General features: G+C 34.0%; 1 protein-coding gene across 2 annotated transcripts in view; it reads right to left on the bottom strand.

The window, feature by feature from the left end:
- Positions 1-27,877, bottom strand: part of UNC13C (unc-13 homolog C) — a 589,653-nt gene that overhangs the window by 461,397 nt on the left and 100,379 nt on the right. For both annotated transcript variants that reach the window (XM_068536284.1, XM_068536278.1), the window contains exons 2-3: positions 2,383-2,405; positions 1,733-1,797 (exon numbers count right to left, since the gene is read on the bottom strand). In XM_068536284.1, the coding sequence (XP_068392385.1) occupies positions 1,733-1,797; positions 2,383-2,405 (88 nt within the window). The remainder of the gene's footprint in view (positions 1-1,732; positions 1,798-2,382; positions 2,406-27,877) is intronic.

Here is a 27,877-nt window from a genome sequence, read left to right as displayed (position 1 = left end):
ATTAGTTTTGTCACAGTATCATTTTTGTGTAAACTTAAAGACAGTATATGTGGGGTAGGGGGGAGAGAGTAATCCATTTATTACCTGAATTTTCTATAGATAATCCATACTGAACTTTTGCCACAGTTCGTTTTTATAACATATTTAAATTATTGTGACATTACAAATGTGAATATAATTCTTCACATATTTAAAGGACACTGAAATGTTTGTATACATAAATAATATCTTAGTTACTTATTTGAAAAATCTCAGTAAAAATGATGTTATTATTCAGGACCCTTAAATTTGAAACTTAAAAATTTTCATATGTTTAATTTAAAGAAAATAGCATGTGGATGTTATTTAACAAAATTCATTTGAAGAGGATGAGAATATTATAAAACATAACCGTGAGACTATTTCTTTGCCCCTCCAAAAAACCCTAAACCATATATCTAAATTTTGCTTCTATTTCTATTGTACACAAGTGTGTTCAAATTTCAACACTTATATAACAATTTAACTATCTATCCTGTGCATAAGCTTTGGTCCACACATTACACTTCAAAAACTGATTATATGTTTGTTCTAGTATCATTTACAATAATGACACAGAAATATTCTGGAAAATTCATTAATAGAAGAATGAACAAACATTACATAAATGTTTTGAAATATTTACATCACTTATGAATAATGAAGTGGAAAGTTTTCCAAGGTATGTTGTCAAATAGTAAAAAAGAAAAGGTAAGGAAAAAGAAACCCACAAGCTGCAGATGAAATATAGCATAGTAATTAAGATCACAGACTCTGGAACTAGACTAACTTTGAATACTGACTTTGCTACTTACTAGCTGTATGAAGAGAAAGGTTTGGTTTTGGTTGCTTTTCTTTCTTTATTTATTTTTAACTACTTTATACATCAGTTTCCTCATGTGTAAAATGGAGGTCAAAACAGTACTTACCTCACAGGGCTACTGTAAGGAACAAATGAGTCATTATATATGAAACAACTATAATGATATCTGCTATTATGTCAGCACTAAATTAGTGCTTCTTTATTTACATATAGAATGGCCTAATTTATGTTCAACACACAGAGACAAACAAAACTACTATTCTATATGAACTTATAGAACATATATGTTTGCAAGCACACAGAAAAAGGCCTAACACACATGCCAAACTGATATCAATGTGTCATTAGGGGCATTAAAGGAGATCCTTTGCTGTTTGAGTATCTTACATAGAAAATATAATTAATACATTATTTTGTGATTACATTTTAAATACTTTATACACTCATTAAATGGAACTATAAAAAATAATGGTGAAGATTACATTCATTCACTTATTGACATAAAAAAAATGTACATGCACATATCGTAAAGTGCAAGCAAGCAGATCAAAACACTATTAATTTTATTAACATGAACTCAGTAATGTAAAATTATACGGTTATGTTTTGTGTATGGAATGATCGTGTTAATGTTTATTCTGGCTAGGTGATTTCAACTTTGTTCTTTATATATAGACACATGTATATATAATTAAACATAAATATACACAAATCTATATATTAATTTTTTAAAAACACTATAAAAGCTATTTTACTGTGAAAAGAAAGCAACAGCAAGGCAAGCTAGTTATATCATCATGCAACATTCTGCACTCAAAATACATATGTTGAGACCACCACTGAGAACCTTTGATGAATGGAATGAATTAGAAAGGTTATGAATGTACTTACCCACCAAACGCCTGTAGTGCAGAGAATTTGGAAGCATCCAAACCATTGCCACTTACTATTCGAGCCTTAAACGAAAATGGAGAAAAACAAAACAAAACAAAAGAAAGAGGTTTTTAGCATCCTATAGCTGTGTATACATGAATTTGGAACACACATCAACTTCACTAGACATGTAACACCTAGTATGACAGATGCTAAGCAGGGTCAGCTTCAAGTCAAAGCTACTGTGTTTTTGTGAGTGGAGGTTTTGAAATTAGCTGTCAGCATTCAGACAAAAGCACTGGCAGAGTCGAGGAAAATATCATATTCCAAATACTATTTGCCCTTAACACTTGGTATGTGCAGTGAAGATCATGAATCAGTCAGAGAGATCATGATTCGCCAGACTTAAAAACAGATGCTGAGTTTGACCGTAGCAGACCCCTAGGTTGGCAAGTGTAAGCTAAAGTAAGCGAAGCTGGCAAGGTGTAACCTCTTCATAAATGCAACAGATTGGGGCACACTTAAAGGACAACCAAAGAATGGAAAGCTGGGATAACATGCACAGTTGACAACTAAAACAGAAGAACCAAAACAGGTCTAATATGTCACAAACAAACATGTACAAAAGACAAAATCCCTCAGGAGGGAAGAAAAAGTATGATTTAAACCTTTTCATCCACAGAACTGCTATCTGAAAGAGAATCAGGAAAAGAAGGAATAAATGTTAGATGGAGTACTTTTCAAGAAATCATTTAAACATATACATGAACAAAGTGTTAGTGTTATATAGTTTAAAATCATAAATGAACCCCAAGGGAAGAAGGATAGTTGGTCCTCACAATTTAAAGAACCGGAAAATGTGCCAGAATGCTTGAAAAGTATAAAAGGGTGATTACAGGACTTAATGAAAGACAGTGTGTCATAAAAAGAAAAGAACAGTTGGAGTATCAGAATGCTTAGGCTCCAGCTGGGGCTCTGCCATTTACTAAGCACACTGGGCAAATTACCAAATTCTCTGGAGTCTGGAGTCTAGACCTAACTCTGAAATCAAGTCACTAATACTTTGCTTTTTGCCTCCAAACGTTGTGGAGAGGATCAATTAAGATCAATACATATGAAAGTAAACCCCAGGTGACTATATAAACTAAAGATGTTTTATTGAGGGATTATTTATGGCTTCTCATAGAACTTCAGAACTAAAAGATTAATTAAGTATATTTCATCTTGCAAATAAGAAAACTTGCCTCAAGGGGTTAAATGACTTAGGATCCCCAAACTAGTAAATGACAGAGTGGGACACAAACCCAGGGCTTCTGATCCCCCACCTGTTGCCCTTTGGATCCAATGTTTCAGGTGAATTGAACAAAACAGTGAGGGGTGGTTGATCCACAGTTCTCCAGTGAAACTTAAGACAAATCACAAGGTCAACATTTATCACTTTCAACTGCTCATGGGCCCAAGTAGATGAACAATGGACTAGTGCTTTTTTTTTTTTTCTTTTTGAAACTCAAGTCTAAATCTGTAAGGGTCATCATAGCATGGTCCATTTCTACCTTACATAGTGTTACTGTTTTTTAGCATAAAGCTGGAGAGATTTCTCTATGAATACAAGTTTGCATGGCATGACTTTGCAGTTCATGTAGTCCAATCCCCTTATTTTTATAGATGAGCCCCAGAGACAGAAAGATTTCCCTGAGGTCATGTAACTCAATGATGACCTTTATTGATAAAAATCTGAAATATATTTGTTTTCTTGACTCATTAAGTATGAACTGGTTAACATAACTAAATATTTTTGTGCAATATTTAAGATTTTACAATATCCCAGGGTTCTATCTTTGAATATAAAACAGGGTAAGGCACAATATAGAGTAAAAAAGCAAATCTTATTTATGGCCATAAATACTTTTAAATACTTCACAAAATACAGAAAATAAAATTCAGCACAGTATCAGAAGAATAATATATCATAGCCATGAAGATTTTTTTCATAAGCATGATTTAAAATCACTGACAAATTTAACATGACATATTAACTGGTCATAAAATACATATCTGCATTTCAACAGGAACACACAAGTTATTAGATAAAATTTCAAAATCTTCCAAATAATTTTTAACCTATTTAAAATAGGATTGGAATAAGTCTTAAGTTTAATATGCTAAAAACATCTTTCAGATGTTTCAGACAGGCTGCCTGTTGATTTTTTCAGAATCAACTTAAGTGTAAAATATTAGGACATCCCTGTTATTAAAAGCAAAACAAAAATGTTCACTACCATATTCTAACTTAATTCCAGAAATTCTGACCAATATATTAAAACAGAAATAAACAACACAAATGTTGAAACGTAAAATACAGAGTTATTATTTTTCAGGAATTACAGTATTATACCCTGAAAACAAGCCAAACCAAACCACCTGGAAAACTATTAGGATAATAAAATAGGTGGCAAAGTGAATATATAACCAACACATCAAATAACAACATTAAGTTATTTCCTACTAACTAGCAATAACTAGTTTGGAATACCATGACATTAGATCTCATTTCAAATATCCAGTACTGTGACATAGTCTTCCATTCTAACTGGCTTTTATAGCAACCACTTGACTATATAAAGGTAATCTTACCAAAGTTGTTATTTTTCAGCTGCTAAATGTGGTAATACATTAACTTTTCATTCATTGATTCATTCAATGTTCATTCATTCTTTCACTGAATATGTATTTTTATTAATTATCAGTGAACCTTTGTTATTCACTTTGACTCCTTTCTTGTCCCCATTTGAAACCTTTCTGAAATACAAATATGATGTCACTTCCCTTTTTAAAACCCACCAATGTCACCCAATGCCCATTTGAGAAAATTAGATCTATATATACTGGAAATTCATGGCTCACCAGTCCTCATTCACATCCTACACTTTGGCCACAATTAAATTCTTGCCATTTAGTTTCCATGACGTCTTTTAAATGTGTGCCTGGGCTTCCCTGATGGCGCAGTGGTTAAGAGTCTGCCTGCCAATGCAGGGGACACGGGTTCGAGCCCTGGTCTGGGTGGATCCCACATGCCACGGAGCAACTAGGCCCGTGAGCCACAATTACTGAGCCTGCGCCCCGCAACAAGAGAGGCCGCGATAGTGAGAGGCCCGCGCACCGCGATGAAGAGTGGCCCCCACTTGCCGCAACTAGAGAAAGCCCTGGCACAGAAACAAAGACCCAACACAGCCATAAATAAAATAAATTAATTAATAAATAAATTAATTAAAAAAAAAAAATGTGTGCCTTTGCATTTTCAGTTTCCTCCCCCTAAAACAAGTTATCGCTTTCTTCATCCAGCTAACTGCCTGTCAGCCTCCAAAACTCAGCTGAAGCATAACCCCCTCTCCTGGAATCTTCTCACTTTTCAGTGATTCATGGTCTTTATACATGAGCACTGCATACTGTGTATTCCTCTTGGATAACCCTCAAAATTTTCCAATTTCCTTATCTGAAATCCTTCTAAAAAAGTGTCTCAATGATAGTTTATTTAATCTTTTTGTCAACTTCCATTATATTCCTGAAACACCAGGAGATGACTAATAAATGTTTGCTAAGCAGTGAATGTACAACCTTACATGAGCTATGCAACTTTATTGAAGTATTTAAAAATCCATATAAAGAAAACTATTATTTCATATTTCTGTATAGGGAGGATGAATTACTTTCTAACAGATTTATAGATTTAACAGTTAAAATCCTAATGGCAAGTTGTTGTAACTTGAAATTATTCTAAGTATAACTAGGTCAACAAACAAGTAAAAACACGTAAGATTGTTTTAAAGGAGATTAATGAGGACAGATTACACAAATATTAAAAGTTTATAATAGCTAAAATATTATGGTTGTGGCAAAATAATAGAAGATCAGTGAAACATAAAATATACCAAAGTAATATACCCTTATACTTAAGAACTTAGTGAATAAGAAAGGACGTATTATTATCAAAGAAAATGAGAAACATTAGTTAATAAATGATGCTCATGGGGGCAGAGACAAGATGGCACAGTAGAAGGACTTGAGCTCACCCCCTCTCACCAAAACACCAAAATCACAACTGACTGCTGAACAACCATTGACAAAAAAACACTGGAAACTACTAATAAAGATATCCAAAGACAAAGAAGAAGCCAAATGAGACACTAGGAGAAGCACAATCATGATAAAATCAAATCACATACCTGCCAGGTGGGTGACCCACAAACTGGAAAACAATTATATGACAGAAGTTATCCCAGAGGAGTGAAAGTTCTGATCCCCACATCAGGCACCCCATCATGAGAGTCTTGCATCAGGAGGAGTCCCCAGAGCATCTGGCTTTGAAGGTCAGTGGGGTTCTGATCACAGGAATTCCACGGGAATGGGAGAAACAAACTCCACTCTTGGATGTTGCACACAAGGTCTTGTGCACACCCGGACGCAGGGGAAAAAGCAATGACCTCATAAGAGCCTGGGCCAGACCTACTTGCTGGTATTGGAGGGTCTCCTGCAGAGGCAGGGGGAAGATGTGGCTCACTGCAGGGGAAAAGATAATGGAGGCTGTAGTTCTAGAGAACACTCATTGGCAAGAGCCCTCCTGTAGGTCACCATTTTCCCACAAGACCTGGCCCCACCCAATGGCCTGTACGATCCAGTGCTGAAACACCTCAGGCCAAACAACCAACAGGGTGGGAACACAGCCCCACCCATCTGCAGACAGGCTGCCTAAAGTCATCCTGAGCCCACAGCTTCCCAATAAACACACCACTTCACATGGCCCTGCTCACCAGAGTGATAAGACCAAGCTCTAGTAACCAGTGGGCAAGAACCAGTCCCTCCCACCAGGAAGCTGGCATAAGCCCCTTACACCAGCATTATCCATCAGGGGACAGACAGCAGAAGCAAGAAGAACTAAAACCCTGCCTCCTGAGCAACAGAAACGGCAAACACAGAAAGTTAGACAAAATGAGACAGCAGAGGAATGTGCCCCAGATGAACGAACAAGATAAAACCCCAGAAGAACTACTAAGTGAACTGGAGATAGGTAATCTACCTGAAAAAGAATTCAGAGTAATGATAGTAAAGATGATCTAAAATCTTGGAAAAAGAATGGAGGCACAGACAGAGAAGGTACAAGAAATGTTTTAAAAAGAGCAAGAAGATCTACAGAACAAACAGAGATGAACAGTACAATAACTGGAATAAAAATACACCAGAAGGAATCAATATCACAATACATGAATCACAAGAATGGATAAGCGAACTGGAAGACAGAATGGTGGAGATTACTACTGCAGAACAGAATAAAGAAAAAAGAATGAAAAGAAATGAGGACAGTCTAAGAGACCTCTGGGACAACATTAAATACACCAACATTCTCAGTATGGAGGTCCTAGAAGGAGAAGACAGAGAGAAAGGATCTGAGAAAATATATGAAGAGTTAATAGCTGAAAACTCCCCTATCGTGGGAAACGAAGCAGTCATCCAAGTCCAGGAAGTGCAGAGAGTCCCAAGCAGGAAAAACCCAAGGAGGAACATGCCAAGAGACATAGTAATCAAGTTGACAAAAATTAAAGACAAAGAAAATATTAATAGCAACAAGGGAAAAGCAAAAATAACATACAGGGAATTCCCATAAGGTTACCAGCTGAATTTTCAGCAGAAACTCTACAGGCCAGAAGGGAATGGCACAATATATGTAAAGTGATGAAAGGGAAGAACCTACAACCAAGAATACTCTACCAAGTAATGCTCTCATTCAGATGTGATGGAGAACTCAAAAGCTTTATAGACAAGAAAAAGCTAAAAGAATTCAGCACCACCAGAACAGCTTTGCAACAAATGCTAAAGGAACTTCTCTAGGTGAAAAAGAAAAAGCCACAACTAGAAACAAGAAAATAATGAATGGAAAAGCTCACCAGTAAAGGCAAACATAGAGTAAAGGTAGGAAGTCATCCACACACAAATATGAAGTCAAAACCAGCAACTGTGAGAAGAGGAGAGTACAAACGCAGGACATTGGAAATGCATTTGAAATTAAGGGACCAGCAACTTAAAACAATCTTGTTTGTATACAGACTGCTATATCAAAACCTCATGGTAACCACAAAGAGAAAATCTACAATAGATACACAAAAAATAAAAAGGAATCCAAACACAACACTAATGTTAGTCATCAAATCACAACAGAAGAGAACAAAAGAGGAGGGGAAGGAAAAAGACCTACAAAAACAAAACCAAAACCATTAACAAAAGGGCAATAAGAACATACATATCGATAATTACCTTAAACATAAATGGATTAAATGTTCCAACCAAAAGACACAGACTGGCTGAATGTATACAAAAATAAGACCCATACATGTGCTGTCTACAAGAGACCCACTTCAGATCTAGGGACACATACCAACTGAAAGTGAAGGGATGGAATAAGGTATTCTATGTAAATGGAAATCAAAAGGAAGCTGGACTAGCAATACTCATATCATACAAAACAGACTTTAAAATAAAGACTGTTACAAGAGACAAGGAAGGACACTTCACAATGATCAAGGGAACAATCCAAGAAGAAGATATAATAATTGTAAATATATATGTACCCAACATAGGAGCACCACAATATATAAGGCAAAAACTAACAGCCATAAAAGGAGAAATCTACAATAACACATTAATAGTGGGGGACTTTAACACCCCACTTTCATCAATAGACAGATTATACAGGGAGAAAGTCAAAAAGGAAACAAAGGCCTTAAATGACACATTAGACCAGATAGACTTAAGTGATATTTATAGAGCATTCCATCCAAAAAGCAGCAGAATACACATTCTCCCTACTGCACATGGAACATTCTCCAGACCTGACCACATGCTGGGTGACAAAATCAAGCCTAGGTAAATTTAATAAAATTGAAATCATATCAAGCATCTATTCTGACCACAATGCAATGAGATTAGAAATCATCTACAAGGAAAAAAACTGGAAAAAAACACAAACACATGGAGGCTAAACAATATGCTACCAAACAACAAATGGATCATTGAAGAAATCAAAAAAGAAATCAAAAAATACCTGGAGAAAAACGAAAATGAAAGCATGACAATCCAAAACCTTTGGGGCTCAGCAAAAGTAGCTCTAAGAGAGAAGTCCATAGCAATTCAAGCTCACCTCAAGAAACAAGAAAAATCTCAAATAAATAACCTAAACTTACACCTAAAGCAACTAGAAAAGGAACAACAAAATACAAAGCTAGTAGAAGAAAAGAAATCATAAAGATCAGAGCAGAAAAAATTGAAATAGTGAAGAACAATAGAAAAGATCAATAAAACTAAAACCTGGTTCTCTGAAAAGATAAACAAAATTGATAAACCTTTAGTCAGGCTCATCAAGAAAAAAAATGGATAAAGAAGGCTCAAATCCAAAAAATTAGAAATGAAAAAGGAGAAGTTACAACGGACACAAAGGATGATAAGAGAATACTACAAGCAACTATATGCCAATGAAAGGAACAACCTGGAAGAAGTGGACAAATTCTTGGAAAGATACAGCCTCCCAAGACTGAACCAGGGAGACAGAGAAAATATGAATATGCCAATCACAAGTATTGAAATTGAAACTGTGATGAAAAAACTCACAACAAACAAAAGTCCAGGACCAGATGGTTTCACAGGCAAATTCTATCAGACATTTAGAGAAGAGTTAATGCCTATCCTTCTCAAACTATTCCAAAAAATTGCAGAGGAAGGAATATTCCCAACTCATTCTATGAGGCCACCATCCCCCTGATACCAAAACCAGACAAAGATACCACAAAAAAGACAATTACAGGCCAATATTACTGATGAACATAGATGCAAAAATCCTCAACAAAATACTAGTAAACCAAATGCAACAATACATTAAAAGGATCACACACTACGAATAAGTGGGATTTTTCCCAGGGATGCAAGGATTTTTTTAATATCCATAAATGAATCAGTATGATACACCACATTAACAAATTAAAGAATAAAATCATATGATCATCTCAATAGATGCAGAAAAAGCTTTTGACAAAATTCAACACTCATTTATGATGAAAACTCTCCAGAAACTAGATATAGAGGGAACATACCTCAACATAATAAAGCCCATATATGACAAACCTACAGCTAACATCATACTCAATGGTGAAAAGCTAAAAGCATTTCCTCTAAGATCAGGAACAAGACAGTGATATCCACTCTTGCCACCTTTATTCAACATAGTTTTGGAAGTACTAGCCATGCCAATCAGAGAAGAAAAAGAAATAAAAGGAATCCAAATTGGAAAAGAAGTAAAACTGTCACTGTTTGCAGATGATATGATACTATGAAGATGACATGATACTATACATATATAATCCTAAAGATGCCACCAGGAAACTACTAGAGCCAATCAATGAATTTGGTAAAGTTGCAGGATATAAAATTAATACACAGAAATCTGTTGCATTGCTATACACTAACAATGAAAGATCAGAAAGAGAAATTAAAGAAACAACCCCATTCACCATTGCATTAAAAAGAATAAAATACCTAGGAATAAACCTACCTAAGGAGGGAAAAGACCTGTACTCTGAAAACTATAAGATGCTGATGAAAAAAATCAAAGATGACACAAACAAATGGAAAGATATACCATGACCGTGGATTGAAAGAATCAATACTGTCAAAATGACTATACTACCCAAGGCAATCTACAGATTCAATGCAATCTCTATCAAATTACCAATGGCACTTTTCACAGAACTAGAACAAAAAATCTTAAAATTTGCATAGAGACACAAAAGACCCCGAATAGCAAAAGCAATCTTGAAAAAGAAAAATGGAGCTGGAGGAATCAGGCACCCTGACTTCATACTATACTACAAAGCTACAGTCACCAAAACAGTATGGTACTGGCACAAAAAAACAGAAATATAGTTCAATGGAACAGGATAGAAAGCCCAGAAATTAAACCATGCACTTATGGTCAATTAATCTACAACAAAGGAGGCAAGACTATACAATGGAGAAAAGACAGTCTCTTCAATAAATTGTGCTGTGAAAACTGGATAGCTACATTTAAAAAAATGAAATTAGAATATTCTCTAAATGCATACATGAAAATAAACTCAAAATGGATTAAAGACCTAAGTGTAAGACTGGATACTATAAAACTCTTAGAAGAAAACATAGGCAGAACACTCTTTGACATAAATTGCAGCAAGATCTTTTTTGATCTGTCTCCTAGAGTAATGAAAATCAAAACAAAAATAAACAAATGGAACCTAATTAAACTTAAAAGCTTTTGTACAGGAAAGGAAACCATAAACAAAATGAAAAGACAACCCACAGAATGGGAGAAAATATTTGCAAACAATGAGAGGGACAAGTTATTAATCTCCAAAAGTTACAAACAGCTCATGTAGCTCATTACCAAAAGAAAGAAAAGTAAAGAAAAATCCAATCAACAAACGGGCAGAGGACCTAATCAGACATTTCTCCAAAGAAGACTGCAGATGGTCAATAGGCACATGAAAAGATGCTCAACGTTGCTAATTATTAGAGAAATGAACATCAAAATTACAATGAGATACATAACATCTCACACCAGTCAGCGTGGCCATCATCAAAAACTCTACAAACAATAAATGCTGAAGAGCATGTGGAGAAAAGGGAACCCTCCTACACTGTTGGTGGGAATGTAAATTGGTGCAGCCACTATGGAGAACGGTATGGAGGTTCCTTAAAAGACTAAAAATAGAGCTACTACATAATCCAGCAATCCCACTCCTGGGCATGTATCCAGAGAAAAACATGGTTCAAAAGGATACATGCACCCCAATGTTCACTGCAACGTTTTTTTACAATAGCCAAGACATGGAAACAACCTAAATGTCCATCAACAGATGAATGGATAAAGATGTGGTACATATATACAATGGACTATTACTCAGCCATTAAAAAGTGTGAAATAATACCATTTGCAGCAATATGGATGGACCTGGAGATTATCATACTAACTGAACTAAGACAGAGAAAGACAAATATCATATGATATTTCTTATATAAAGAAAATTAAAAAATAATACAACTGAACTTACTTACAAAACAGAAACAGACTCACAGACTTAGAAAACAAACTTATGGTTACCAAAGGGGAAAGGTGGGGGTAGGGATAAATTGGGAGTTTGGGATTCACAAATACACACTACTATATTTAAAATAGATAACCAACAAGGACCTGGTTTATAGCAGAGGGATCTCTGCTCATTATTCTGTAATAACCTAAATGGAAAAAGAATTTGAAAAAGAATAGATATATGTATATGTACAACTGAATCACTTTGCTGTACACCTGAAACTAACACAACATTGAAATCAAATATATTCCAATATGAAATAAAAATTATAAATAAATAAATGCTACTTATTGGGAAAATATTTCTAATACTCATTTGTATCTCATACATATATCATGAAGTTCCAGATGTATTATTAAATTTAAAGTAATTCAAATTCAAGTAAGAAAAAGTAAAAATAAAAATGTATATTTATTAAGCCTATGGAATAAGAAGATATGCTCAAACTTAGAAGTAAAAGAATACACCAAAGAGAAACGTTTGATAAATTTATATTCATTTACTATTTTTGTATATAAAAACAAGAAAATAAAAATATTTTTTGCTGAAAACATGTATATTAATCTGTTCAATGTATAAATAACTCTCACATGTCTGTAAAAAGTGACACTAATACCCCAATAGATACATGGTCAAGAATGTGACTAGATAATTCACAAATTAGAATGCAATGGTCAATAAGCATAAAAAATTAACCAGTTTATTAAAACTATGCCTAACCATGATTATAAAATTAGCAAAGTTTAGAATAATGATATTAATTTTAATGATATTGAAAATAATTACCAAGGTCTTTCAGGATATCATGAATCAGGCACTCTGATATAGGGTTGGTAACAGTGAAGATTATATTTGTCAGAAACCTTTTAGTTATGTCTAGCAATAAACTTTGTTCTGATGGGTAAATTCCTTTTTCGGAAGTTGATGCTAAGGCAATTAATTTTGTTATGGACTGAATTGTGTCCCCGTTAATCCATATGCCAAAGTCTTAACTTCCAGTACCTCAGAATATAGCCTTGTTTGGGAGTAGAGTTCTTGCAGATATAATTAAATGAGGTCATACTGGAGTAGGGTGATCCACAATCCAGTATGACTGATGTCCTTATAAGAAGGAGAAATTTGGAGACAGATAAACACACACAAGAAAAACATCACATAAAAATCAGAGTTATACTGCAAAGCCTAGGACCTACCTACCAAAAGTCATGAGAGAAGCCTGACAGATCCATCCCTAGAGCCTTCAGAGGGAGCACTGCCTTGTCAATACACCTGGATCTAGCCTCCAGAACTATGAGACAATTTCTCTTGTTCTCAGTCACTCAGTTCATGGTGCTTTGTTACAACAGCCCTAGCAAACTAAAATAATTTTAAATACTGAAAACAATCTATGTGTGAGGATCTGCATTGTTTCATTATTTACAACAACAAAAAAAAACTGGACAAACATACACAGCCAAGTATAGAAGTGTGGGTTGAAAATTATGTTCTATGACCTAGATGCAATAATTTACTACCATTAAAATAAATGCATTTAAAGACTATATAAAGATGTAGGAAATATTAATGGTGTATGTATATTATATATATGTATAAATTTATATTATACATGTTACATATGTATGTAATCAATATACACATTCTCACGATGGCTTTGTTCCTTGATGAATTGCCTTTTACTCTACATGTAGCTATTTTGCTTAGTTGAATTCTGGTTAAAATTCTAATTACATGCTGGATACTCCCCATAATGCTTCTCCTAATGCTGCTTGTCTTAGAAGCCCTACCATCTCACATCAAGGTCATTTTGCAGTTCAGTGACTTGGTATCTTTAATATAGACCCATGGTGCCTCCATCTACTTATAGTGAAACCTCCTCTATAAATGGGATTATAGTGAATTTCTGTGACTATATGTTTCTTAATGTCTCAAAATAACATAGTTAATTTTTGTAAACATAATATTTATCAGGTGAACATCACTATTCTAATCAACCGTGCTGCATGGGAACCTAGTAAACTAAAATCTTTAGCATGTAGGAGTGCACATGATGTAAGTTTAATAAGCCCATCAGAAGTTCTTGTGTGAGCATCCCTGAGAAGGAAATCTGAATGTGATTTAGGCAACATGTGACCACCTTTGCCCTCAGTTTTCCCTCATATAAGTGAACTAAGGTTTGACTAGCATGTATCTGAAGCCTCTAACTCTAAATTTCATGCTTTTGTTTTCGTATGTATAATAAAACTTCACTATAACAAAGTGTATTTACTCACAAGCTACCACAAAAATATTTAAAATTAGTATCTAATGCTTAAATGAGTTATTTATAATCATTTACATTCTCCTAAGATAAAAGTAAAAATTGTTTCTGCTCTTGATAATTTACCCCATAACACAACACCTTCGGAAGGAAATTTGGTAGAAAAGACCTCTAAGTTTGTAAAGAATGTGAGTTCTAGAGTCATACCTGGCTTAGGAGTTTCGTTAAACTTCTTTGCTCTAAGATTCTTCAGTGATAATATATAGCTTCCACTGGTAGTAATATTTCAGTATCTGCTTTGGAAATATGTTTGCTTTACTTACCAGCACATCAAAATATCTATCACTTTTACACCATGTATAATATATGTCTGAGAATCATGAAATGGGAGCTGAAGACAATTCAGAGAAAATGCTATAATGTTATCAGAGGACTGTTGAGTTGCCATTAACTTGTACAGAGTACCTACTATGTGCTACATAATCTGCAAAGTACCTTATCTACACTTTTATTGAATGCTGTGAACTGTCTTATAATGTATCAATATTCCTTAGATGCTGCCAGGGCAAAGGAAATGCTGTGAGCATGGCTCACATTTCAGTTCTAATTCTGGATGCAATAGGGTGGGTGCTAAGTGAAAGATTAATGCTTATTAACTCATGTTACACCTTTGTTCAAGGAGGTGACCTGAAAAATTGAGTCAAAAATATGAAAGATATGATATGGGAGCACAGAGAAGAAATCTCTCTCTCTAGCCAGAGAGGATAAGGGGTTTAGAAAGAATTAACAGGAGATTATTTATGAGTGGGTCTTTGTCAGATGAAGACATTCATGGCAGAGGGAAAATAATTTTAAAAGGCACTGAAGCTTGAAAGAGTATAGAGTGTTAGGAACTAAAACATGGGAATGTGAGAGTAAATACTAAGAAATAAAAGGTAGATAAATGGAGTTCAGAGTATGAAAGTCTTCACATATCTTATTAAGGACTTTATACCCTAACTGCAATTTGAAATCACAAATAGTCTTCCAAGCAAGACAGTGACATATAACATGAACAGAATTTTATTTTCTGTTTTAAAAAATCCAAACCAGTCCTCTGGACAAGGCAGAACAAGATGATATGGAATGGTCTGCTAATTGATCCACATATACCACAATTTTACAAACATACACAAATGGTAAGTAAAGTAATTTTTAAAACTTTAAAGCATATCTAAACTCAAAAAGAAGAACAATCTCCCAATACGTACAAATGAAGTAGAAATTCAGCACTAACTATGAATGAAATAAACCCCAAAATTGCTTACAGGGGTATTATAACCATTCATTCATTCATTCAGCAAATATTGATCAAGTGCCCCCTAAGTGCTAAGCACTGTGCTAGGGACTAAGGATACCAAACTTGAAAATAAAGATAAAATTACATAAGCAGTCATGATATTTAACGTTAAGTCCACATCACGGAATCTGCACAAGCAAAGCTAAAATTTTTTTTGAAGCTACCTGGGTAAATCAGGAAGTCAATACAGTATAAATACACTCATACAATAAAAACGAATGAGATAAAAATTATCTATGGCAATGGAGAAACAAGGAAGTTTTCCATCCACTTAAAGACATAAACAAAAAAAATTTACAAAGGAAAAACTGAATCTCAGGCCTGTACCAAATGTGGTTTCACAATTCAAATCAAAATTAAATGCATTTATTCTTTTCACATAAAGTACTAATAAAAATTGACAATGCACCTTGCCACAAAAGAAACCTCAACATATTCCATGAGAGTGTTATCCTAAAGACCAATTACATAAGAAATCAACAATGGGTTAGTGATTTAAAAAAACAAAAAAAACCTCCATTTGGAAACTCATCAATATTTCCCCTTAAGATTTACAGAGAATAAAAAAAATGGTGTAAATCATGAAATGTGAATAACTACACTAAAATTAAGCATATACAAAGACACACATATATATATATTTGTGGGATAACTCTGGTATGATAGAGTTCCAGACTTAAATGTTTTCAGCAAATAAAAAAATTAAAACAGACAAAGTAAAAATGCAACTCAAGAAGCTAAAAAGAATTATAGCATAACCCAAAGAAAGTAAAAAATCATAACAGTAAAGACTGGAAATAATGATGTAAAATTATTTTCTGAAAAAACAGGTATGAAAAAAGATGTTTTAAAAAACTTTAATAAAAGTATAGACAATCTTGCAGCTTATGGAATGAAAATCACATTCACAGAAAGGCAGACAAAATGAAAAAGCAGAGGAATACGTACCAGATGAAGGAACAAGATAAAATCCCAGAAAAACAATTACATGAAGTGGAGATAGGAAACCTGCCCGAAAAAGATTTCAGAATAATGATAGTGAAGATGATCCAGGACCTCGGAAAAAGAATGGAAGCAAAGATCGAGAAGATGCAAGAAATGTTTAACAAAGACCTAGAAGAATTAAAGAACAAACAAACAGAGATAAACAATACAATAATTAAAATGAAAAATACACTAGAAGGAATCAATAGCAGAATAACTGAGGCAGAAGAACGGATAAGTGACCTGGAAGACAGAATGGTGGAAATCACTGCTGCAGAACAGAAAAAAGAAAACAAAAAGAAAAGAAATGAAGACAGTCTAAGAGACCTCTGGGACAACATTAAACACACCAACATTCACATTATAGGGGTCCCAGAAGGAGAAGAGAGAGAGAAAGAACTTGAGAAGATATTTGAAGAGATTATAGTCGAAAACTTCCCTAACATTGGAAAGGAAATAGCCACCCAAGTCCAGGAAGCACAGAGTTCCAGACAGGATAAACCCAAGGAGAAACATGCCAAAACACATAGTAATCAAATTGACAAGAATTAAAGACAAAGAAAAATTATTAAAAGCAACAAGGGAAAAATGACATATAACATACAAGGGAACTCCCATAAGGTTAACAGCTGATTTCTCAGCAGAAACTCTACAGGCCAGAGGGAGTGGCATGATATATCTAAAGAGATGAAAGGGAAGAACCTAAAAGCAAGATTACCCAGCAAGGATCACATTCAGATTCGACGGAGAAATCCAAAGCTTTACATACAAGCAAAAGCTAAGAGAATTCAGCATCACCAAACCAGCTCTACAACAAACGCTAAAGGAACTTCTCTAAGGGGGAGACACAAGAGAAGAAAAGGACCTACAAAAACAAACCCAAAACAATTAAGAAAATGGTAATAGGAACATACATATTGATAATTACCTTAAATGTGAATGGAATAAATACTCCAACCAAAAGACACAGGTTTGCTGAATGGATGCAAGAACAAGACCCATATATATGCTGTCTACAAGAGACCCACTTCAGACCTAGGGACACATACAGACTGAAGGTGAGGGGATGGAAAAAGATATTCCATGCAAAGGGAAATCAAAAGAAAGTTGGAGTAGCAATACTCATATCAGATAAAATAGACTTTAAAATAAAGAATGGTACAAGAGACAAGGAAGGACACCACATAATGATTAAGGGATAAATCCAAGAGGAAGATATAACAATTATAAATATACATGTACCCAACATAGAAGCACTTCAATACATAAGGCAAATGCTAACAGCTATACAAGAGGAAATCAACAGTAACACAATAATAGTGGGAGACTTTTACACCTCACTTACAACAATAGACAGATCATCCAGAAAGAAAAGTAATAAGGAAACACAAGCTTTAAATGACACAATAGACCATATAGACTTAATTGATATATATAGGACATTCCATCTGAAAACAGCAGATTACACTTTCTGCTCAAGTACACATGGAAAACTCTCCAGGATAGATCACATCTTGGATCACAAATCAAGCCTGAGTAAATTTAAGAAAACTGAAATGATCTCAAGCATCTTTCCTGACCACAACACTATGAGATTAGAAATAAATTATAGGGGAAAAAAACGTAAAAAAACACAAACACATGGAGGCTAAATAATATGTTACTAAATAACCAAGAGATCACTGAAGAAATCAAAGAGGAAATCAGAAAATACCTAGAGACAAATGACAATGAAAACATGATGATCCAAAACCTATGGGATGCAGCAAAAGAAGTTCTAAGGGGGAAATTTATAGCAATACAATCCTATCTCAGGAAACAAGAAAAATCTCAAACAATCTAATCTTACACCTAAAGGAAATAAGAATAACAAACAAAACCTAAAGTTAGTAGAAGGAAAGAAATCATAAAGCTCAGAGCAGAAATAAATGAAATAGAAACAAAGAAAATGAAAGCAAATATCAATAAAACTAAAAGCTGGTTCTTTGAGAAGATAAACAAAATTGATGAACCTTTAGCGAGACACATCAAGAAAAAGAGGGCAATTGATACAGCCCCTATGGAGAACAGTATGGAGGTTCCTTAAAAAACTAAAAATAGACCTACCATACAACCGAGCAATCCCACTCCTGGGCATATACCCCGAGAAAACCATAATTCAAAAAGAGTCACATACCACAATGTTCATTGAAGCTCTATTTACAAAAGCCAGGACATGGAAGCAACCTAAGTGCCCATTCACAGATGAATGGATAAAGAAGATGTGGCACATATATACAATGGAATATTACGCAGCCATAAACATAAACGAAATTGAGTTATCTGTAGTGAGGTGGATGGACCTAGAGTCTGTCCTACAGAGTGAAGTAAGTCAGAAAGAGAAAAACAAATACTGTATGCTAACACATATATATGGAATTAAAAAAGAAAAATGGTCATGAAGAACCTGGAGGCAGTATGGGAATACAGATGCAGACCTACTAGAGAATGGACCTGAGGACATGAGGAGGGGGAAGAGTAAGCTGGGGCAAAGTGAGAGAGTGGCATGGACATATATACACTACCAAATGTAAAACTGATAGCTAGTGGGAAGCAGCCACATAGCACAGGGAGATCAGCTTGGTGCTTTATGACCACCTAGAGGGGTGGTATAGGGAGGGTGGGAGGGCGGGTGACACAGGAGGAAAGATATATGGGGATACATGTTTATGTATAGCTGATCCACTTTGTTATACAGCAGAAGGTATCACACCATTGTGAAGCAATTATACTCCAAAAAAGATGTTAAAAAAAAAGACCATATTCACCACAAAAAAAAAAAAGGAAAAAGATGGAGAGTACTCAAAACAATAAAATTAGAAATGAAAAAAGGAGAAGTTACAATGGATACCACAGAAATATAAAGCATCATAAGAGACTACTATAAGCAACTCTATGCCAATAAAATGGACAACATGGAAGAAATGGACAAAGTATAAGAAAGGTTTAACCTTCCAAGACTGAACCAAGAAGAAATAGAAAATATGCACTGACCAATCACAAGTAATGAAACTGAAACTGTGATTAAAATTCTTCCAACAAACAAAAGTCCAGGACCAGATGGCTTCACAAGTGAATTTTATCAAACATTTACAGAAGTGCTAATACCCATCTTTCTCAAACTCTTCCAAAAAATTGCAGAGGAACACTCCCAAACTCATTCTATGAGGCCACCATCACCCTGATACCAAAACCAGACAAAGACTACAAAAAAAGAAAATTACTGACCGGTACCACTGATGAACACAGATGCAAAAATACTCAACAAAATACCAGCAAACACAATCCAGCAACACATTAAAATGATCATAAAACATGATCAAGGGGGATTTATCCCAGGGATGCAAGGATTCTTTGAGTATATGCAAATCAATCAAGGTGATACACCATATTCACAAATTGAAGAATAAAAACCATATGATCATCTCAATAGATGCAGAAAAAGCTTTTGACAAAATTCAAAACACATTTATGATAAAAACTCTCCAGAAAGTGGGCATAGCGGGAACCTCCATCTAATAATAAAGGCCACGTACAACAAACCCACAGCAAACATCATTCTCAAAGGTGAAAAACTGATAGCATTTCCTCTAAGATCAAGAACACAACAAGGATGTCCACTCTCGCCACTATTATTGAACATAGTTTTCTAAGTCCTAGCCATGGCAATCAGAGAAGAAAAGGAAATAAAAGAAATACAAAATTGGAAAAGAAGTAGTAAAACTGTCACTGTTTGCAGATGACATTATACGATACATAGATAATCCTAAAGATGTCACCAGAAAACTACTAGAGCTACTCAATGAATTTGGTAAAGTTGCAGGATACAAAATTAATGCACAGAAATCTTTTGCATTCCTATACACTAACAACAAAAGATCAGAAAGAGAAATTAAGGTAACAGTCACATTCACCATTGCAACAAAAATAAAATACCTTGGAATAAACCTACCTAAGGAGGTAAAAGACCTGTACTCAGAAAACTATAAGACAATGATGAAAGAAATCAGAGATGACAAAAGCAGATGCAGAGATACACCATATTCTTAGACTGGAAGAATCAATATTGTGAAAATGACTATACTACCTAAAGCAATCTACAGATTCAGTGCAATCTCTATCAAATTACCAATGGCATTTTTCTTTACAAAACGAGAAGAAAAAATCTTAAAGTTTGTATGGAAACATAAAAGACCCCAAAAACCAAAGCAATTTGAGGAAAAAAAACAGAGCTGGAGGAATCAGACCCTGTGACTTCAGATTACACTGCAAAGCTACAGTATTCAAGACAATATGGTACTGGCACAAAAACAGAATATAGATCATTAGAACAGGACAGAAAGCCCAGGGGTAAACCCACGCACCTATGGTCAACTAATCTATGACAAAGGAGGCAAGGATATACAATGGAGAAAAGACAGTCTCTTCAATAAGTGGTGCTGGGAAAACTGGACAGCTACATGTAAAAGAATGAAATTAGAACATTCCCTAACACCATACACAAAAATAAACTCAAAATGGATTAGAGACCTAAAAGTAAGAATGGACACTATAAAACTCTTAGAGGAAAACATAGGAAGAATACTCTTTGACATAAATCACAGCAAGATCTTTTTTGACCCCCCTCCTAGAGTCATGGAAATAAAAACAAAAATAAACAAATGGGACCTAATGAAACTTAAAAACTTTTGCAAAGCAAAGGAAACTACAAACAAGACAAAAAGACAACCCTCAGAATGGGAGAAAATATTTGCAAATGAATCATCGGACAAAGGATTAATCTCCAAAATATATAAACAGCTCATGCAGCCCAATATTAAAAAAAAACAAACAACCCAATCCAAAAATGGGCAAAAGACCTAAATAGACTTTTCTCCAAAGAAGACATACAGATGGCCAAGAAGCACATGAAAAGCTGCTCAAGATCACTAATTATTAGAGAAATGCAAATCAAGACTGCAATGAGGTATCACCTCACACCAGTTAGAATGGGTATCACCAGAAAATCTACAAACTACAAATGCTAGAGAGGGTGTGGAGAAAAGGGAACCATCTTGCACTGTTGGTGGGAATGTAAATTGATACAGCCATGTCCTCAATATGGAGTACAGGATGGAGGTTCCTTAAAAAACTAAATATAGAATTACCATACGACCCACCAATACCAGTACGAGGCATATACCCAGAGAAAACCATAATTCAAAAAGACACATGCACCCCAATGTTCACTGCAGCACTATTTACAATAGCCAGGTCATGGAAGCAACCTAACTTCCCACTGACAGACAAATAGATAAAGAAGATGTGGTACATATATACAATGGAATATTACTCAGCCATAAAACGGAATGATATTGGGTCATTTGTAGAGACGAGGATGGACCTAGAGACTATCATAAAGAGTGAAGTAAGTCAGAAAGTGAAAAAAAAAATCGTATATTAACACATATACGTGGATTCTAGAAAAATGGTACAGATGAACTGGTTTGCAAGGCAGAAATAGAGACAGAGATGTAGAGAACAAACGTATGGACACCAAGGGGGGAAAGTGGGGTGGGGGGGCGGTGGTGGGATGAATTTGGAGATTGGGATTGACATATATACACTAATATGCATAAAATGGATAACTGATAAGAACCTGCTGTATAAAAAAATAGAAAATAAAAAAAATGAAAACTTTTTAATAAGAGTATAAATCTTAAGCAAGGCTGAGTAAGAAAAAGTAATGTACATTTGAACAATATTATGTAAAAGAGATATAACCAAAGATGAACTGGAGATTTAAAAAGTTTAAGAGTGTGCTAAAAACATCCTTATGTCAATCAATGTTAAAACTTCAAGAAATGGGTAATCTTCTAAAAACACTGTTACCAAAGTATGAATTTTCTAAGACAACCTACCACAATTTATACAAAACACAAAAAGTAAACAAAACAATAATTACTAAAAAATGCTGAATCAGTAGGAAAATCTCCAAAAAAGAATACCAAAATACCAAATTTTATAAAGATTTGTATAAAACAGATAATACAAATATACTGATAATATAAACCTAACTACAGAAGTTTATATTATGCACTTCCAGAGTCACATAGAAACATAGCATGGAAACAGAAGGAAAGGTATCCAATTAATTTTCTGAAGCTACAATAAGCTTGATATTGCCATCAGAAAAGATGCTCAACATCACTAATTATTAGAGAAATGCAAATCAAAACTGCAGTGAGGTAGGTATCACCTTACAACTGTCAGAATGCCATTATCAAAAAATCTATAAAAAATAAATGCTGGAAAGGGTGTGGAGAAAAGGGAACCCTCATACACTGCTGGTGGGAATGCAAATTGGTACAGCCACTATGGTGAACAGTATGGAGGTTCCTTAAAAAACTAAAAATAGCACTACCATATGACACAGCGATCCCACTCCTGGGCATATACCCAGAGAAAACCATAATTTGAAAAGATACATGCGCCCCAATGTTCATTGCAGCTCTATTCACAATAGCCAGGACATGGAAGCAACCTAAATGTCCATTGACAGAGGAATGGATAAAGAAGATGTTGTACATATATACAATGGAATATTGCACATATAAAAAATAACAAAATAATGCCATTTGCAGCAACATGGATGGACGTAGAGATTGTCACACTGAGTGAAGTAAGTCAGACACAGAAAGACAAATATCATATAATGTCACTTATATGTGGAATCTAAAAAGAAGGGTACAAATGAACTTATTTACAAAACAGAAGTAGAGTCACAGATGTAGAAAACAAACTTATGGTCACCAGGGCGGGGGGAAAATTAAATTGGGAGGTTGGGAGTGCCATATACATACTACTATATATAAAATAGATAACTAATAAGAACCTACTGTATAGCACAGGGAACTCTGCTCAATACTCTGTAATGGTCTAAAAAAAATTAATTAATTAATTAATTTTTTAAAAAGTGAAAGGAAAAACTAGATTGAGAAAAATATATATGAAAATCATTTCTATCATTCATATATGTGTATGCAAGCATATATGTATGTATATATGTACATATGTAGGTATACATATTTAAATATATACATATATTTGTGAATTTATATCTAAAATACTAAGACAATACAATTTATAATTGGACAAAATATTTGAACAGACACTTCACAAAAGAAAATATATGAATGACCAAAAGGCACACAACAATACGATCATCATTAATCACTGGGGAAATCAAATTTAAAACCATAATGAGATATTATGACCCATCCTGTAGATTGACTAAAATTAAAAAGACTGACAACAAGTGTTGACAAGTATGTGAAGCAACTCAAACTTGCTTACACTGCAGGTGAGAATGTAAAATGCTACAAATCACACTGGAAAACACGTTGGTTACTTCTCAAAAATTTAAACATACACTTTACCATATGACCCAGGCATTCTACTATTTGAAAGAAAAGTGAAAACGTATGGCCATACAAAGACTTAAAGACAAAAATTCACAGCAGCTTTATTAATAGCTAAACACTAGAAACAACACAAATAGCAAGCAACAGAACAATAAGTAAACAAATTTTGCTACATCACAAAACAAGCAATACATTGCTGTTACAGACAAGCACATAGATAGATCTCAATAATACTAGGCTGAGTGAAAGAAACCAGTCACACAAATATGTACACTTCATTATTCCACTCCTCTCTAGTTCAAGACCAAGCAAGACTAATTTATAGTAATTAGGATCAGATAAGCAGTTGCCTAATATAGCAGGCTGGGGGTATTGACTGCAAAGGGCATGAGGGAACTTTCTGTGTTGCTGGACATTTTGTCTGTCTTGATCGTGAAGTGGGTTACATGGGTGTAAACAGTCAAAACAGATCAAATTACACAATTAAAATGGGTATATTTTATATAGGGAGCTTATAACTCAATAAAGTTGATGTAAAAAAGCCCATCAGTACAATTCACCACATTAAAGTATCGAAGGAAAAAGAAAAATCTCATTATATACAGCAAAATAATAAAATTAAACATTCATTAATTGCCAGAATCAGAAGAAAGCAAAACCATATTAAATTAAGAGTCTTCAGCAATTTCCTTACCTTAATAAAGATGTTTATTAAAAATATAACATAACATACATAAATGGTGAAACTTTAGGTCAGGAGTCAGGTACATATGCCTGCCATCATTTCTACAATTTAACACAGTATTCCAAAGACCTCGCTAAAGCAAGCAAGGAAAAAAAAAAAAATTTTGTTTACAGACACTACTACTAGCTACGTAAAAGTCCGAAAGAACCTATAGATAAACTATTAAAACTAGTAAGAATGCTCATTCTGGTCACTCCCTATAAAAATCAACATACAAAATGAAATACCACGTTTATATTTTAATGAGAACCAACTAGGAAATATATACCAAAAAACTTTTTATTCACAACAGTGTAAGAATAACATTATATCTATAAGAGCATCATCTAACAAAATAAGTTCGAGATCTTTACAAAGGAAATTATAAAAACATTTTTGAAAGAGATAAAAGACATAGATAAATAGAAAACTATATAATTTTATGGGTAAGAAAACTCAGTACCTAAAGATATAATCTCCTAAAATTAATATGTAAAGACTGTGCACATGGAATCAATACTACAATAAGACGTTTTCATAGACTTCTATAAAACACATCTAAAATTTAGGTCAAAAAATAAAATTTAAGAGTAGCCAAAACAACACTGTGAAAAGGAGTATAAAACATTGCCCTACAAATATCAAGGGTAATTAAAAAGCTATGAAAATTGGTACAGTGTAATACTGTCACAAAACATATTTTAAAAACACTGGAATCAGAGAGCTCCAAAATACACAAACACACATACACATGCAGACTTATATATAAAAGAAATAGCAGTGCAAAACCATGAGGAATTAATGAAGTTGCCGTAAGTGGTTTTCCACAAAGAGGAATCACATTCCTTGACTTCAGACTATACTACAAAGCTACAGTAAGCAAAACATCATGGTACTGGCACAAAAACAGACACATAGATCAACCGAACAGGATAGAGAGCTGAGAAATAAACACATGCACTTATGGTCACTTAATCTGTGACAAAGGAAGCAAGAATATACAATGGAGAAAAGACAGTCTCTTTAAGTGGTACTGGGAAAATTGGACAGCTACATGTAAAAGAATGAAATTAGAAAATTCTCTAACCCCACATACAAAAATAAACTCAAAATGTATTAAAGACCTAAATGTAAGACTGGATACTACAAAACCCCTAGAGGAAAACATAGGCAGAACACTCTTTGACATAAACTGCAGCAGTATCTTTTTGGATCCATCTCCTAAAGTAAATAAAAGCAAAAAATAAACAAATGGGACCTAAGTAAACTTGAAAGCTTTTGCACTGCAAAGGAAACCATCAACAAAACGCAAAGAACATACTGAATGGGAGAAAATATTTGCAAATGATATGACCAGTAAGGGATTAATATCCAACACATATAAAAAACTCATACAACTCAACATCAAAAAACCAAACAACCTGATTAAAAAATGGGCAGAAGAACTGAAAAGACGTTTCTCCAAAGAAGACATACAGATGGCCAACAGGCACATGAAAAGATGCTCAACGTTGCTCATCATCAGGGAAATGCTAATCAAAACCACAATGAGATATCACCTCACCTGTCAGAATGGCTATCATCAAAAAGACTTCAAATAACAAATGTTGGAGAGGATGTGGAGAAAGGGAACCCTTGTGTACTGTTGGTGGGAATGTAAATTGGTGCACTCACTATGGAAAACAGTATGGAGGTTTCTCAAGAAACTAAAAATAGAACTACCACATAATCCAACAATTCCACTCCTGGGTATATATCTGGAAAAAAATTAAAACACTAATTAAAAGAGATAGAGGCAGGCCAATGTTCATAGCAGCACTATTTACAATAACTAAGATATGGAAGCAACCCAAGTGACCATCTACAGATGATTGGATTAAGAAAATGTGGTATATATACACACAATGGAACATTACTCAGAAATATTGCTATTTGCAGCAACGTGGATGGACCTAGAGAATATTATGTTGAGTGAAATACGTCAGAGAAAAATTGTTTATGACATTACTTATACATGAAATCTAAAAAATACAAACAAATATATATAGCAAAACAGAAACAAACTCACAGATATAGAAAACAAACCTGAGGTTACCAAAGGGGAGAAGGAAGGGTGTGTGGACAAGTTAGGGGTATGGGATTAAGAGATACAAAATACTATGTATAAAATAAGTAAGCAACAAGGATATACTGTATAGTACAGGGAATTATAGCCATTATCTTCTAATAACCTAGAATGGAGTATAATCTGCAAAAATACTGAATAATTATCCTGTATACCTGAAACTTACATAATATTGTAAATCAACTATACTTCAGTTAAGATAAAGAGAAAAAAAAGAGAGGAAAAAAATAGAGAAAAAAGAAAAAGAAAAAGAAAAAAAAAAAAGAGAAAGAGAAAAATCATTTTTTTCCAAGACAGTTAGCAATCTAACACAGCCATTTTAAAGGACATTTTTGTAAATTTCAAGATAAAAATAGAATGTAAAATTGTACTTTAGAAAAACAAGATGTGGTGTGTATGTGTATATATATACACACACACACACACACACACACACACACGCATATATATTTTTTCACATACATACACACAGGATTACTCAGCCATAGAAAAGAAAGAAATTCTGCCATTTGCAGCAACACAGATTGACCTAGAGAGTATTATGCTTAGTGAAATATGTCAGAGAAAGACAAATACTGTATGATATCACTTACATATGGAATCTAAAAAATAAAATAACATGAATGTATATAGTAAAACAAAAACAAACTAATGATACAGAAAAAAAAAAAAAAAAAAAAACTACTGGCAACCAGTGGGGAGATGGAAGCAAGTGGCAAGATAGAGGTATGAGATTAAGAGCTACAACTATTATGTACAAAATAGATAAACAACAAGGATACATTGTATAGCACAGGGAATTATAGCCATTATTTTGTAGTAAATTTTAATGAAATATATAAAAATACTAAATCACTATGCTGTACACCTGAAACTAATACTACTTTAAATCAGCTATACTTCCATTAAAAACAATATTAGATTCATTTCTCCAAACATATGTGTGAACACATTTTTGGTTCATTGAAACCTAAATGTGAACAAAACCTCTTTATTTAAAATACAGAATATATTTTATATAGTCTCATGAGAAAAAGTTTTAGATAAGACACAGAAAGCATAAATCATAAAGGATAAGAATAGTGAATTTATCACCTCAAAAGTAAAAGAGAGACAACAAAAACAT

The sequence above is a fragment of the Eschrichtius robustus genome, chromosome 1 (genome assembly GCF_028021215.1).
Source record: "Eschrichtius robustus isolate mEscRob2 chromosome 1, mEscRob2.pri, whole genome shotgun sequence".
Classification (NCBI taxonomy): Eukaryota; Metazoa; Chordata; class Mammalia; order Artiodactyla; family Eschrichtiidae; genus Eschrichtius; species Eschrichtius robustus.
The sequence above is the reverse complement of the archived record's forward strand: the minus strand, read 5'-3'. Positions and strand labels throughout refer to the sequence as shown.